General features: G+C 41.9%; 1 protein-coding gene across 2 annotated transcripts in view; it reads right to left on the reverse strand.

The window, feature by feature from the left end:
* The window catches only part of PBX3 (PBX homeobox 3), a 186,099-nt gene extending 175,299 nt beyond the window's left edge, over nucleotides 1–10,800 (reverse strand). For both annotated transcript variants that reach the window (XM_079791412.1, XM_079791411.1), the window contains exons 1-2: nucleotides 10,594–10,800; nucleotides 9,601–9,674 (exon numbers count right to left, since the gene is read on the reverse strand). In XM_079791412.1, coding sequence (XP_079647538.1) covers nucleotides 9,601–9,674; nucleotides 10,594–10,793 — 274 coding nt within the window. In that variant the 5' untranslated portion in view covers nucleotides 10,794–10,800. The remainder of the gene's footprint in view (nucleotides 1–9,600; nucleotides 9,675–10,593) is intronic.
* Between the last annotated feature and the right edge of the window lie 4,482 nt (nucleotides 10,801–15,282).

The raw sequence follows: 15,282 nt of genomic DNA on the forward strand, positions 1-15,282 counted from the left end.
TAATCAGTCAAAAAAGAATTTAATGGTTTAATGTTAGAAATAGTAACATTAGACTGAATATACTGAAAGGAAGAAATATTTCCTTTATTGAACACAAAATGTCATAAATTTAGGTAAATCAAAATTAGTTCATGTAGTACACTGACAGAATAGAATTTATGTTCATAGAGTCCATCATTTCATTTCCAGGCATTCTGTTTCTATAGTGATCACAGTCAAAAGGTCAAGAACCAAGAAAGTCAATAAGTCCCTAAGAATATCCTCAATATCATATCACATCACTGCTCTAACAAGTATTAAGCAAGAGAAATTGAAATAAGTCAAACACCCACAGTCTCTACACAGTTAAAAGCATTTCCTTCACTTTTTTCCTTTACTTATTCAACAATGAAATATGACGAGAAAAACTGGAGGGTTCTCTTATTTGAATAACAAGTGAAAATCTAAAAATATCTTCACTGTATGTTATTACCAACTGTATCACTGGGTTTTTATAGTGACAGCCCTGTGCTATAATTTCTGAGAAAACCTCTACATAAAGCTCCATAAACTCAACCATTCCTGTAATGTATCGCCTTATCTAGCACACAATCATTTCAAACACAACTTTTCATGTTAGTATAATTTGTTCAAAAATGGTAATAAATACATCCATGAAGCCAGAGAAATCATTGCACAATCTATTGTAACTTGTTCTTACCAGTACTGACAGTTAATCCTAGACCCAAGATCCAATGTAAAAGAAAAATAAAATATTCCGATTACTTGGTTTAATTAAAGATATTCATTATACACATACCTTTTAATGGACCAGTACTCCCAATCAACATTATAAATAATCTGGGCCAACTGCAAAATAATGTCTGTGAACAATTATCTCAAAACTAAACCATGGATGGCTGTCAGTTGGTGGCAGAGTTCTTGCTTTCATAATAAATATAAAATCAATTTCCTGTTCTAGTTCCTATTCCAAGTTGAAAATGATATATCTGACTATGAATTCCAACTACCTTCGTCCTTAGGTCTGGTGTTTTTTTTTGTTGTTGTTTTTTTGTTTTGTTTTTTAAGAAGGGAGAGGAGAAAAGAAAAAAACTTATGAGACCATCTAAGTCAATTCTTTCTCACTTGAGGGTACTTGAATAGTCAAGTTTTCTAAATAATATGCACATATATATATTTTTTTAATGCAGTTGCTTTCCCCCCATCAAATGTCACTCAAGTATTTTAGGAGACCCTCGCACTAAGTCCTCTATAAATTCCTATTTACAAGGTTTTTTAATACATCTGAAAGCCTGTAGAAAACTTTTTGTTTAAAAAATAATAATATGCAATTTCAAAAGCTTTTTGTTCCCATTTCAATCAAAAATAACTTCATATGGTTTAAATGAAATTTTACAAGTAATCAGAGACTAATGAGGATTCACTGATTTAACTAGTTCAGGGAGTCTGAGAAAGAAATGAGAATTTAAAGTAACCAAGTATTTAATTTAGAAGAGCAGCTAATGTGTAGATACACTAAGACCTCCTCAATGAGAAATGTAATCAGGACTTTTGTGTCAGGAGACACTCTCATACCCCTCTCTGTGTGCACATTCCTAACTCCCATTAACATTAACAGGCACCACACATGCACAGGGAGGAGGTGCCAGCCTTGGTAGCCTGTATGCATGGCAGCTGTGGTAACTAAATAATCCATATGGCTCTGAAGAGAAGTTATGGTTTATTGGGTCTAGAGTCACAGCTACAGTGGTGGAATTCAGATACTAGAACCATGCCTCAAGATGAAGGCTTTATCCAAACTCACGCCTATCTAACCATACCGGATTGTAGTTAGGCCAAGTTTTGCAGTTCTACCTCTATTGGTGGTTTACACTGGAAGAAGTTCCATGTTTAAGGAAACCTTAATTGTTTTCCACAGGCACAGAGAAGTTCTGTTCTCTTCCCCAGCCATCACTCCTATCCCAGTACTCATTCATACATATCTCCACAAAATATAGAAAATCACATAGTTGATTTATAGAGAAAATCAAAGGCATTGGCTTAAACCACAAAAATCTTCAAAATCAGAATCAAGTACTAAGCTTGTCTTCAACATGAAAATTAAATAATATGGTAGTCTTACACAACAGACATAGGCTGAAATGTAAATTCCACAGGTTGTGCAAGGTGCAGAGTTTAAGCTTTTAGGTATTGAAGTCCGAATCTTAATGCTCATTAATATAGTTTCCTGAAGCCCAATTTAACAACTTCTTCCTTCATTCCCTACTGAATAATATATTCTTATAAAGTTCAGGTTAGTGAAGACACTGGTGCACAAGCATACAAGCAAATTTACACTTCTGGAAAGAAGTGATAACAGTTTACTAGCCATGTTGCTGAAATTAGGCTTTAGGGGGAAAAAAGACTAGATGACACAAAATTCTTAGTATACTTTCATACAGAGAGAGCACAATGAAAACTTAATATTACTATCTCCAATTAGGTCAATTAACATTCAGAAAAATTCTATAACCTTACGTTTAAATAATCATAGGAGAGGAAAAAAAAAACCTACCAATGTTCTAGAAGCTTCTCTAGACCTTTCAATCAATTTTATTTATATGCAAAACCAAGAAAAAATTAAAAAAATAAAAAACAAAACAAAAAAAAACCCCACAAAGCTCCTCCTGATGCTAAAGCTCTCAATTTACTGACAGGCAAATGGCTTCATGCTGCCACTTAATCTCATTTCTTGCATAATGCCCTCTAATTAGCATATCAAAGTGAATTAATACTTCTAGGGCATTAGCAATGGGGAAATCTGCTCCAGGCTCACAATAGCAGTTAAGAGAGAGCCAAGAAATCCTCAAAAACACCACAAACCGCTTTGCATTGCAAAACTGTTCAATTTATTTATCCTCTCTCTCTAAACACTTCTACCGCACACTGTTTTACTACTGTTCACCAAACAAAATGATAATTGCCAAAGTTACCAGCATCTGTAATGCCTGTTTAGAATCTTAATTTAGATTATGTTGCAGATAGTTTCTATATGCAACCATTTGTTCTATTATAAATGTTAATATTGAGAGTGGAAATGTTGACATTCTCAATTAGTTCATTTGAATTTGAAATAAAATTTTATGAGATTTTAAAATTTATGAATTTTTTAATGTAAAAAGCCACCTGCTGGACTCTGATGCCTAAGAAATATGCTTTGAAAACTGATGGATCACATAAAGCAAAACAAACCAAAAAATCATTTTGTCATAACATATGTTGAGTCTCCCAAATAGTTTAAACATTGGGAGGAATCATCAGCATTAAAAGGATTACAATGTATGTATACCAATTCCTCCATTAATGATTACACAAAAAAGGTTATTGTTCAAAACAGCTTAACATTTTTAAAACACTTAATTTAAAGAAAACAAATACAAATAGTTTTTAACAATTATTTTTATCCATAATTTTAATTGTTTTCCATCCTCCTATATAGTCAGTATGAAAAAAAAAATGCTATACCAATTCAATTTAACACATTCTGTCACACCAATTTTTTTGCTAGACACATACTCAAATTTAGTACCAAAGCAAACTACTGCTACCATCTAAAACTACAAATATTGTATTTATGGAATATGTCCATAAAAAAATAATAAAGAGATTCTGGTTACTATTCTACCTACAAAGGGGATAATTAGACTCAAGTGTTAAAGATTAATTTATTTTCAGATATGTTCCGTGTCTGAAGTCATAAAAAGGCTTATTTTTTCAGTGGCTCACTCAAGCATTGATTATAATTTATTTGTTATATATAACACTATCATCTAGCTATAATAGCACTTTAAATTCTATAACTTTGTAAAAAATCTGATAGCCAGGTTTGAAAAACTTTGACCAATTTACTACATAGTGATATAAATTATTTACTCTGTTCATACTTAAAGACTCAAATGGCCTACTGAAGTAGAGCAAATGCTTGAAAAGGTCAACATGGGAGGGGGTGTGTGCAAGCTTTGTTAGTACTTTACTACCTAAATCATGCTGATCACACTGATAAATGGCTAAAACACAAGCCTGCTGAGAAAACAAATAAAACATTATTCTCATAGTGTCAATAGAAATAATAAATATCTAAAGATGCTCACATGTACACAAATAGAGAAAAAATTGTCTGAAAATCCTTATTTAACTTGATGTGTTGGTGCTGATGTGTTAAGTATTTATTATGAATAGATAGATACCTCAATGGTCTGAGTAAAAAATAAAGTGATGACTGATTTAGGGTGTGGTTCATGAAATGCAATTTCAATTCTTTATAGCTGTACTTCATATAACTTCATTTTATACAATGCCACCATAAAGTAGCAAAATGTAAGTAATCCAAATTAGACGTTAAACTTAAATCTGTCTTGGAAGCAGCCTTTTACAAAAGTAACAAAATTAAATCCAAAAGTACAAGTGAAATTAATTAAAAAGTAAAGGATCTTAGTATGAAAAAGGTACATGTAGATATATTTTATGAAAGCTGATGAACCAGTGTGCTCTTTGGAGCAAGTCAGGGCTTCCTTTGCTACTGTAATATACTTCTGATTTGGAATAAAATTATGTAAATTTATATAATAACATAGTAAAGTCTACACAAATCTGTAATAAAATGAAGTTCACTAAAACTGAGGCATGAAATAATTACTTGAGGGTTCACTGTATTATTGGGGGGAAAGGGTTGAAAGACAGCCTATATTTTTAAGATGCTACTTACTTGACACTTTAGATCATGACGTTCTAAACTAGTATGGTAGTGGGGTTTTTTCTAGGTTTTCTATAAATACTCTTATGAGGCTGGGAGAGGAAGAATAAAGAAAGTTAGAAAAACATCTTTTGCATCTTCCCTCAAAACCTCCTTTAAAAGCTTCAGTAAGTTATACAAATTTACAAAAATATAAAAAATAATTAAGAAAATATTCTGAAATTGCTCTAAGAAAAAATTTGTGATAAAGCAGTATGTGATAGTTCCAAGATACACTGACTCTGTATTTTCCCCTGCTTAATCATTTAATATATCCAATCTAAACAAGCCATGTCTAAAACTGAAAGGAAATTTAAAACATTAACAGTCCACTAAAATTTGCTTCAAAATAATCGTGAAAGGGTGGGAGTTACAGAGAAAACAAGATTAGCCAAGTGTTCCTGCTGATGGTAGGTGATGAGTTCATGGGGATTCAAGTTTCTCTTCTATCTACATGTTTTGTTTGAAGCGGTCCATAATAGTCATTAAAACGCAAAGTTAATCGTGTATGGAACAGTGCATTTGTTTTCAAAGCTTTGGGAAAATAATGATAATTATGTTGAAAATATTGCAAGAGCAACTGAAAAGAATGTATATGACATATACAATAACATTTAGACTTACATATAACAATTTTCACCTTTCCTGTTAATTTTTCACTTGATGGAATACTTGGTTTTTAAACATTGGGATTTAAAGAATTACATTGCACTGTACAAAAAAAAAATAAACATTTTAATACTGAAGCATAAATAAAAGAAAACAGACCAGAAAAAGAAGACTCCAATGAGTCTCTAAACCTTTAGGGACAGAATTAAAATAGAGAGGTGTTGACTGAGAATAGTGCCCTGTCCCTCTGAAAGCTAGTCACACTTATAGGAGTAAAGATAAAAGGTTTAATCATATAAATCATAATCTAAATTCATATAAAAACTCACAAGCTACATTCTTGATACAGTTTGGATATCTAAAATTCTTATGACTCTTTCTATGAAGGGTTCCTTTCAAAGTAAAGCATTTTTAATAGTCATTTTCTTCTCCTTAAACATAAAAAATACTTCAACCAGCCCAACCAGCCAAGCAGGCCTTTCTCTTCCCCTGCGGACACCTCCTGCAGTAGAGAAGTTCATTAAGTTTTATGATCTTCCCAAGTCAGTCCTGCTTATAAGCCTCACAAAGGCCACAAATCTGGCAAACCATCATGTATGCCATTAGACATTACTAGTAAATGAACGCTATTTAGGGTTTGTGGTGGCAATAAATCAGAGTTTGGTTGGCAGCTATCAACATGGAGTATTTTAACCTACCATTTAAAAAAAGGAAAAGGTTGTGTTGATTTTTTTAAAAATGTACAACATTTTTTCAATGATTGAGATTATATACTAAAATGCTGGATTTTCATTAAAAATTTTTAAATACTTTTTTTTTTCCTCAAAAAGAGCCATTTCCTTCACTTGAAATGTCACAATTAAGAGCATTGGAAAGAAGGCAGATTTGTGAGGATGTTTTCACAAAGGAAAGTACTTCAACAATCAAGATGAAGGTGACCAAAAAGATGTGAGGGAATGTACCCAAAACAAGTATGTAGATGAGGAGCCCTCATAGCATCAGGGATGTTTAATAGGAGATAGATGATAAAATATGGCTAAAAAAAAAAAAAACCCAAAAGACAAATCTTAACATATTTATCTCACTGGTTGCTTAGTTTAAAATGCGCAAACATCTTGATTATAAAGCCTGTAACTTTTCAGTTGCTTCCAAAATGCATAAGTACCATAATTTAACAATGACAGACTTTTCTGCCCAAAAATAATTGTATGATGAATTTTACAAAAAAAAATACATTTTCTAGAAAAAGCAAACATCTCATAGTAAAAGTATACTTTCCCTACCTCTGCACAAGAAAATAATATAATTGTGGTAGATTACCCATTTATCTGTCAAAAGGAAAAAATACCTTCCCATATTTAGTAGGAGGGAAAAAAAGATTTTTCCAAACTAAATTCCTCATGTGCATCAGAACTGGCAATGTTCACTGTCTGATCAGAAACCTAAAAATCTACTGGCAAATCTACAAATATATGGAATTTTTTTTTTAATGATTGTCTTATTTTCTAAGAAGCCCAACTGAAATGACATTATTATCCATTGAAGTGATGGTTTTCTCTCCCCACTCCCCGCTAGTCAACCTCCTTTACTCCCCCCGCCCCCCATTATACAGAATAGAGCCATCACATAATCTTCCTAGTTTCTATTACAAATGACTAGGTAAACTTTATCTAGATCACAGAAAATTAATGTTTGGCTACTATATTATTAGATTACATAAAATGATCTAAAGAAAAAAACCATTATACCATCTATTCTACAATGCTTATAAGTTCATAATGTTTCCAAACCATGACTATGGGAACCGATTCGGGGGTGGGGGAGGCTGAAATTTGCTGCCCTGCTTTCTTTGCTTTGGTGAGGCTCATGTCTACACAGCTGTTTTATTTCAAACCAAGGATTCTGAGTCCAGCTTCCCTGTCTCTTTCTAAGACTAGTTTTGGAGAGTGAGGTGGAGCTATGGGTAGTAGGGGAGAAATGAGGGGAGAGAAAGAGCTTCACCCCCATCAATCATTCGGTACTTAAATCCCATCCCTCTCGAGCTTAGAGAGGCTGGCAGGAAGATGCCTGTAACCAGACAGCCGTCTTGACTCTGTCGGCTGTTAGCTTTTTACAAAAGAGATAACATACAAACTTGGATCCCCTGGCCAAAGCACAAAAAGAGGATCTAATTTACAATTTATCACTGTAAGTCTCAGAAACAATTTTCAAACACAAAAATTTCCTTTGTCAGCTACCTCTTGCTTTTTAAATAGCAAGAGCCCTACACCAAAGCTTTTCTGCCAGACTCTGAAAAGACTTCTTTTTCGCAACTCACCTTTGACATGAGGTTGACTACACTTTCCTTTCAGAATGGTGTAACTAAGTCTTGTGCAAATAAGCAACTAGAGGACTTATGCTTCCTAATTGAATTCTGCCTGCTGCTAAATGTCTAAACAAGAAAAGCAGTTTGCTGGGTATGGTTCTCAAGGTGGCTAGGCCAAAACTTTAAAAAGGAAAAAGAAAAAAAATTATGAGAAGAGGGTGAGGGGAAAATATCAATACCCTCACCCCAGTAATATAATGCCGTATAAAGTGGAATCAATCTTAATATTCACAACATAGTCAATACCCCAGTGCTTAGCTGTCAGCAGAAACTGAAGTGGAGCCCTGATAGCAAGAAAATCCTTGGACATTAAGCAACACAATTTACTGAGAATTACATACTTTTAGACTTCTAAACTAAGGAAGCCTTAAGATTTCATACTTAATGTCTTCTTTTATAGTCAGATAAAAATTAGCTACCATTTCAAATCACAATGCTTTCTAAAGATGGCTAAAAAATCAACACAGGGTAAAAGTTAGTAATTTAACATGTCGGTGGTTTACAAAATGAAAAATATATCTTTAAAAGAATCACTCAACATTAGGAAATCATGAATACTAAGTGAATGAAAGGCAGGAAAAAACTACTCGTTAAGGCTGTCAATATTTGCTATTAATTGTGGTTTTAGCATATATTTTAATAGACAGCAATAACCCATCATCCTTTCTTGACTACTTTTAGGATCAGAATAGCATTGCAGAGTGAAAATCTGTTTAAAAGGAGGGTCACTAACAATTATATGCAGTGTGCTATTACTTGTACACTCAATTTAAATGCAATCACACTTAACCTTTTAAATAGTATCACTTGGATATTGTTACATCCTGGACTTTAACTTTCTCTTCTTTGCCTAAACATAAAAAAAAAAAAAAAATGGCAACTTTATAATATGGTATAGCCAACACACACCAAAAACATAAATAAAAATAAACAGTAAAGCTTGTTTAATGCACTTGTTTGCCATAAACAGGGCAGCTAATACCAAATACTAACTAAAACATCTAGATTAAATCTATAATTTCACTTGAGTTATAACTGTCACCTCAAGACTAAAATATCTTCAATTTTAAAAAAGTCTTAAGAAAAAAATTAAACTGAAATGAATTGCCAGAAATTTACCTAATATGCACTTGTAGTTTTCATTCCAGCACTTCTGCAAAAACTGTCTTCTCATATAATCCCTGACTTGAACACGTCAAAAATGGTTTCACCTGCATCTGTGACCTTTTTCTATTTGATAAAATATATTAAGCATATTCACAAAATGACTTCAAGCATAAAATATACTAGAAATATTAATAGGTGAAATACATTGTATATGCTTAAACGCATCATTAGCCTTTCTCGATTCTTAAGAGTAGTCTTCCCAACTAAAACACTCATTCAAACATGCCACTGAAGTCTGTTCCATTGCATCTATTCTTCTATCTGAGGAGCTGACGCTTAAGGCTGTCCAAGTATAACAAAGTTCGGGCGATGCTTCTCCCAGGGACTCGGTCCCTGGCATCCAGTCTCCCGATGCTCCTTTTAAAAACTGACACACAAACAAGGCAAAAGGAGCGGGAGAGGGCGGCTGGCGCTCCGGGCCCCCTCCCCGCCAGCAGCCAGGGGCGGCCGCCTGGGGACTGCGACCCAGCCCCGTCCACATCTACACTTCATTTTACACCAGGAACAGGATTGAGAAATCGACTCCAGATTTATTGCAGTTTTTTTCCTCAAGATCAGGAGGTGGGAAGGAGAGAATGATCAAAGATGGCGGTGCCCAAAAGCAGCAGCTCTCAACTGGAGAGTCGAAGGAGTAGCTCCGACCCCACCTCGGGGGTCTCCGGGCCCGTGGCGGGGCGCAGCGCCTTACCTGTTTTCTCTTTGATCTCGCACAGGACGCTGAAGAGCGCGGGTTTCATTCTGTGACAGTTGAGGGCATGTTTCCTAAAGAGCAAACAGCAAAACACAAAGGTATTAGCATCACCTATGGAATAATATGGCGCCTACAAGTTAGACCCAAGATTTTAATTCCGGCTCCCAATTTCGGAAAGCTCTTTTGAACCCCGGCAAGTCAACACAAACTCCAGTTGACTGGTGAGCGACAGCCGGCAAGCTCCGGCAGCTCCAGCGCCTGCCCGGACGAAGCGCGACCCGTCCGCCCGGCAGGCAGCAGCCTGGGCGACCGCAGGGCGCGAACCCGCACGGGGAGCCGCGACACCGGGGCAGGCGGCGACCCGCGGGAGGGGACGGCGCGGAGGGGCTCCTGCGTCCGCCCTCCACCGAGGGAGCCGGGCCGGGGCGGGCGGCCGGGCGGGCGGGCGGCCGACCACGGCCAGCGGACGGTGACAGCTCGGCAAAGTTTGCGAGGCGGCCCTCCCTTCCCCGAGAACTTGGCCGCCCGCACCCGGCCCGGTCAGGGGAACACCCATCGCCCCGCGCCCGTCGGGCGAGGTCGTCCCGCGGCCAAGTGGAGGCCGGCGCCGGGCCCGGGCCCGAGGAGAAAGTTGCACTTCCCTCCGCCGCGGCCCGGAGCCCTCGCCGGGCGGCGTGCACGGGGTCCAGGCGGGAGGTTTGAATCCGCGCGAGGGGGCCGGGCTGCCGGAGGCCGGACGGCGCGGGGAGAAAACCACGACCTCCGCGTGGCGCCAAGTCCGTCCCGAGACCCGAGAGCAACTTTGCTGACTCCCGCCCGCGTCCAGGGGCGCGAGCAAGTCCCCCGAGGCCCGGGCGGACTGCTGGGTTTCGGAGAAAGTTCCCTGCCCGGGGCTGAGGCCCCTGCCCCGGGCGCCGCCCCGGGCCGCGACTCGGCCGCGGGCCCGGCTCCCGCACACACACAAAAGATGCTTAATGAGACGACACCAACTTTGCTTGCGCCTCGTCCAAGCTCTGGTCGGTGATGGTCATGATCTGGTGGAGGATGTCGCCGATGTCCTGCTTCCTGCCGTCGCCGTCCGCCCCTTCGTGGCCGTGCGGGGGAGGCGGCAGGGCCATGCCCCCCTGCACCGAGTGGCCGGCCAGGTTCACCCCGGCCAGAGTCTGCAGCATCCTGGATTGATCGTCCATCCCGCCGCGCGCGGGCGGGAGCGGGCGGCGGCGGCGGCTGAGGCGAAGGCTGAGGCGGCGGCGGCGGCGGCGGCGGCGACGAGGGAGGAGAAGAAAGAGGGGGAGGGGGAGGGGGAGGCGGCCGCGCGCTCCCCGCCCGCGCGGGGAGGGGGCTGCCCGGCCGGCGGGGCCCGCGGCTGAGGCGGTGCGGACGGGTTCCCGGCTCCGGCTTCCGCCGCCGCCGAGGCTGAGGAGAAGCGGCGGGCGGAAGCGCCGGGCTCCGCGGCGGTGGCGGAGGCGGAGGCAGCGGCGCCCGCTGCCCTCACGCGGCCGCCGCGCCGCCTCCTCGCCGCCGCGCACCCCGCCGGGCGGCCCCGCTCAACTTGCTCCTCAGCGCCGGCCGAGTTGCCGGGACGCCCGCCGTCCCCCGCGCCAGCCTGCGCACTCCCCTCCCTCGGCCGCCGCCGCCGCCGCCGCCTCCACCGCTTCGGCCGTGCGGGAACCGAGCCCCCGAGGCCCCGGGGGAGGGAGCGGCGGCGGCGGGCAGCGGCGGAGGAGGAGGCCGGCGGGTGGGCCGAGGGGGGCGGAGGAGTAAAGTTTGGGAGCGGGCGGGCCGGCGCGGCGGGGGCGCGGAGCCCGGTGGAGGGCCCCGGCGGGCCGCGCGCCGGGCGGACAGCAGATTGATGGGGCGGGAGAAGTCGCCGCCGCCACTGCCGGAGCCACGCACCCTGCCAGCAGCCGCCGCGGACCGGGCTCGAAGGCCGCCGGGCTGAGGGATTGACAGGCTGCCTGTGCCACTCACTCACTGCGGCCCGGCGCTCGGGGGGAGGGGCGGGGGCGCGCGGGAGGGCGGGGACCGCTGTGCACGCCCCGCCCCTGGGGGCGGTGCACGCGCTCAATTGGGCCCTGCGCCTCCCGCCGCCGCCGCTGGCCCCGCCCCCCGGAGTTCGGCCCGCCCCCTCTGGCCTCTGATCCCCAGCACCCGGGTGCACGCCACCGGATCTTGACTCCTGCCCGCACCCTCGCACCCCTGAGTGGCCCACCTGGGACCACAAATGTGACTTCGCCGCGGCTCCTGCTACCTAGTGTTAATAGTCATGGGTGCGATGAGTTGTGTATGGGACACCAGGCAACTCGCCCCAAAGCCAACTATGTGCTTCTCCAAAGCGCGGCGAGCTTCACGCCTCGGACAACGCCAGGTGCATTTTCCCGCTCTTCCCGTCAGGAGGTGGTACCCTCAGGGTGCCAGGGTGCCTGGCCGCCTGTCCCGGGCCAATCGCATCGCTCTCGGAGCCGAGTGGGGCGGGACAGAGGCACGAAAGGGCTGTCCCAATTGGAGCGTTCGAAATATGGACACAGGCGGGTAAGCAAGGGCTAGAGGCCCCGCCCCTCCTGTGATCACCATGGTAACCGAAAGGGCGCTGCTAGGAGTTGGCGCCAGCGCTCTGGCCTTGTGCTGTCCCTCAAGAGGTGACCAGGTAAGGGTACAGCCACTGTCCTGCATGTTTGAAGTCTACATTGAGCGGACTTGACGACACTTTCCCTTAAAAGGGGAGCATATGGCCCTGTGGATAGAGCGTGGGCCTGTGGACTGAAAGGTCCCAGGTTCCATTCGGGTCAAGGGCATGTACCTTGGTTGCAGGCACATCCCCAGTGGGAGATGTGCAGGAGGCAGCTGATGGATGTTTCTCTCTCATGGATGTTTCTGACTCTCTATCCCTCTCCCTTCCTCTCTGTAAAAAAATCAATAAAATATATTTTTTAAAAAGGAGGGGGGAGTATATGAAAATGGGACTGAGAGAAGTAAGGAGGTAAGGGACCTGACATCCAGGACTAATTTAAGCCTTACAACACCTTTATACATCTTGCAATTCCTTGTAATCTAGGTACTAGTCCTTTGGCAGTGTTTGCTTTTAGCTGCCTCCAGATACACCAAAGCTGCAAAAATATGTTTATTTAGGGGTAGACTGGATTTCACTTATCAACCTACCATATCATTTAATGTTGGTGATTCCAGCCACAGCTTTTCATATGTTTAACACCTCTTGTTCCATTACATTCTGTTTACAAATGACTAAAAGCTCACATTATTTGGAAATCTGGACTTCCACCTCTTGTGGACACTTGAGCTTTCTCTTAACCTGATTTTCTGAATCAAGGTTTCAACATGTTTCCCCTTTCAGGGGGAAATTTTTGGTGAGATTCATAGAGCTCACCCTAAGTGGGTCCCCTGGTTAGATGGTTCTGAAAACTCTTCTTGTTTCTTCCCCAAACTCAGTAAGCTGCCTTACCTGAAACCAAAAATAGGGGTGTGAGGTATGAAAAATGGCTCTTACTCTGCAGGGCTTAATGTAGGACAAGCAGTTCTTTACGTGCCAGATGGATTCTTGGAATGAAGCTGGCTACTCTGTTCCAGGTTCTTTCCTTCCTATGTTTGTGTACTTTTAAATACTCCCCACTGCAAAGCTAATAGCTAACCTTACAGTTAGGCAAGCTAAAATCCTTACAAACTGCTCAGCTTCTGGAGAAAGAGTTCCAAACAATCTACTCTGCTTTCTTACCTCCAAAGAAGGCCCCCCACCCCGTGTTCATTAGTATTGCCAGCTCTTCTATGGTCCATTTATGTGTCAGGTTTCATTTCAAGCCCCCATTACGGGTTACTTATAGTCATCAGTGATTGGACTTCCTCTATTCTTGTTTTTCAAAGCTGTCACCAAATCCTTATACATTTTTTGCATAAAGGAGTAAGAGCAAGCAGCCAATCTTTCATAATTCTCCAACATTGAAGATGTAAAACCATGAAATTCTATCTGGAAAATGCCTTAAAAACTAAATTCTAGTTCTAAAATTTAATGATCCTGTGACTCACAACCAGGCCTCCTCCTTGCCTTCCTTCTAAGCTCATAATCTTGACTAATCAGTCATGAGGATGAGGTTAATTAGCGATGTGGATTTATGGTTATTTCTAGCCCACTCCAAACAATGAGTTATGTAAGCATAGCAACATATATAAAAATGTAAATAAATGTAAAGAAACACTTAAGCAAATAAAGACAATTGGGAACTATGGGCTATGTAAACAAACTGGAACATAAAAACATAAATTAGAATTAAGAAAACAGTTAAGCAAATGCCAACAATTAAGAATAAAACAACTTGCTAAATGTCTAACACCCACAGCTAGTTTATGGCACACACCTTTAAACACGTGATCATTCATTCAGTAATGTGGAAACTTGATACCATAATTCTGCATTAAGTGATTGGATTGGATTAGATTGACCTTTTGCTTGGGAGGCTTTTCTTTTTGATATTATCAATATGAATTGCAATAAAAGCTAGAGGGGCCTAGCAAGGTTTTTCTCACAGGCTCATTGACAACTGCCATTGATTTAAAGCATAAATTCTTTTAGATTGGTTTCCAAGCCCCAGTAAACAGTGTCGGCTAATTGCATGTGCTCCAAGATCTCTTGTGCTTTGGCCAGTCTCTATAGTAGGATGTTGCCTTGTCTCTGCTCAGCAATATGAATCACCTGGTTGATAATAGAAGAACACCTCCCTAAGTATCTGAATCCATCTTTACTCTTTCTAAGGCAGTGACTATTAAAAAGTCAAGGGAAATGTAATTTACTTTTGGCAAGTGTACATTCAGGTAAAGTTAACAGTGACAAAGTGGTGAAAACCAAGTAGAGGCTCTCTCATATCCACCCCTTTCCATGGATTTATATTAACATCACCATTGCCTCCATCCGATGCCATTAATGAGCACTCCTTCAGGGTGGGACACTGAGCTCTGTGTTCCCTTTTTTCATTTTATTTCAGTCTCGATTATTAAATAAGGAAACAATAAGAGAGGGTGAGGAATTCACACAAGACCATAAACCCGATAAGTACTAGAGTTTGAATTCAAATCTTGATCTGTGTTGTTGCAAAGCCCACCCTATGCAACACTGAAAAAAAATAAAAATAAAAGTGGTCATTTAGTCAAGATTACTAAATAAAAATCACAAGGCCTTAACAGGTAAACTATAAATTAATGAAAATAAGTAAGTAGGTACTTAATAAAAAGAGGATACAAACAGAGGAATTAGAGGAATCCAGACCTCACGGCAGCAGAAAAGGAAAATGAAGACCATCCTTCACGACCATCTAGGTTCCTGCCGCTCTGCCATGCCTGCCTTTCAATGATCTTCATCTGCTCTAAACTCTCAGAACATAACACCTATAATATAATTTACCACTATACTAGATAGTCCTGTGTTATTTGCTCTCACTTATTTTTCTAATTGAAACCTGTTAGTTTTCTCATCCTACATAATAAAATGGTAATATGTAAATTACCATCACTCCGCTACGCCCACGATTGGGCCAGCAGGAGGCGCAGGGGGCGGGACTCAGGGTGGCCGGGGTAGCTGATCGGGCCAGCAGGACGCTGAGCTCGCGGCGCCACTGGCGCCACGAGCTCAGCGTCTGTGTCATGGCTGCCGGAGGCTTTCGGAAGGCCTGGGGC

The sequence above is a fragment of the Cnephaeus nilssonii genome (assembly GCF_951640355.1).
Source record: "Cnephaeus nilssonii genome assembly, chromosome: 14".
Lineage (NCBI taxonomy): Eukaryota > Metazoa > Chordata > Mammalia > Chiroptera > Vespertilionidae > Cnephaeus > Cnephaeus nilssonii.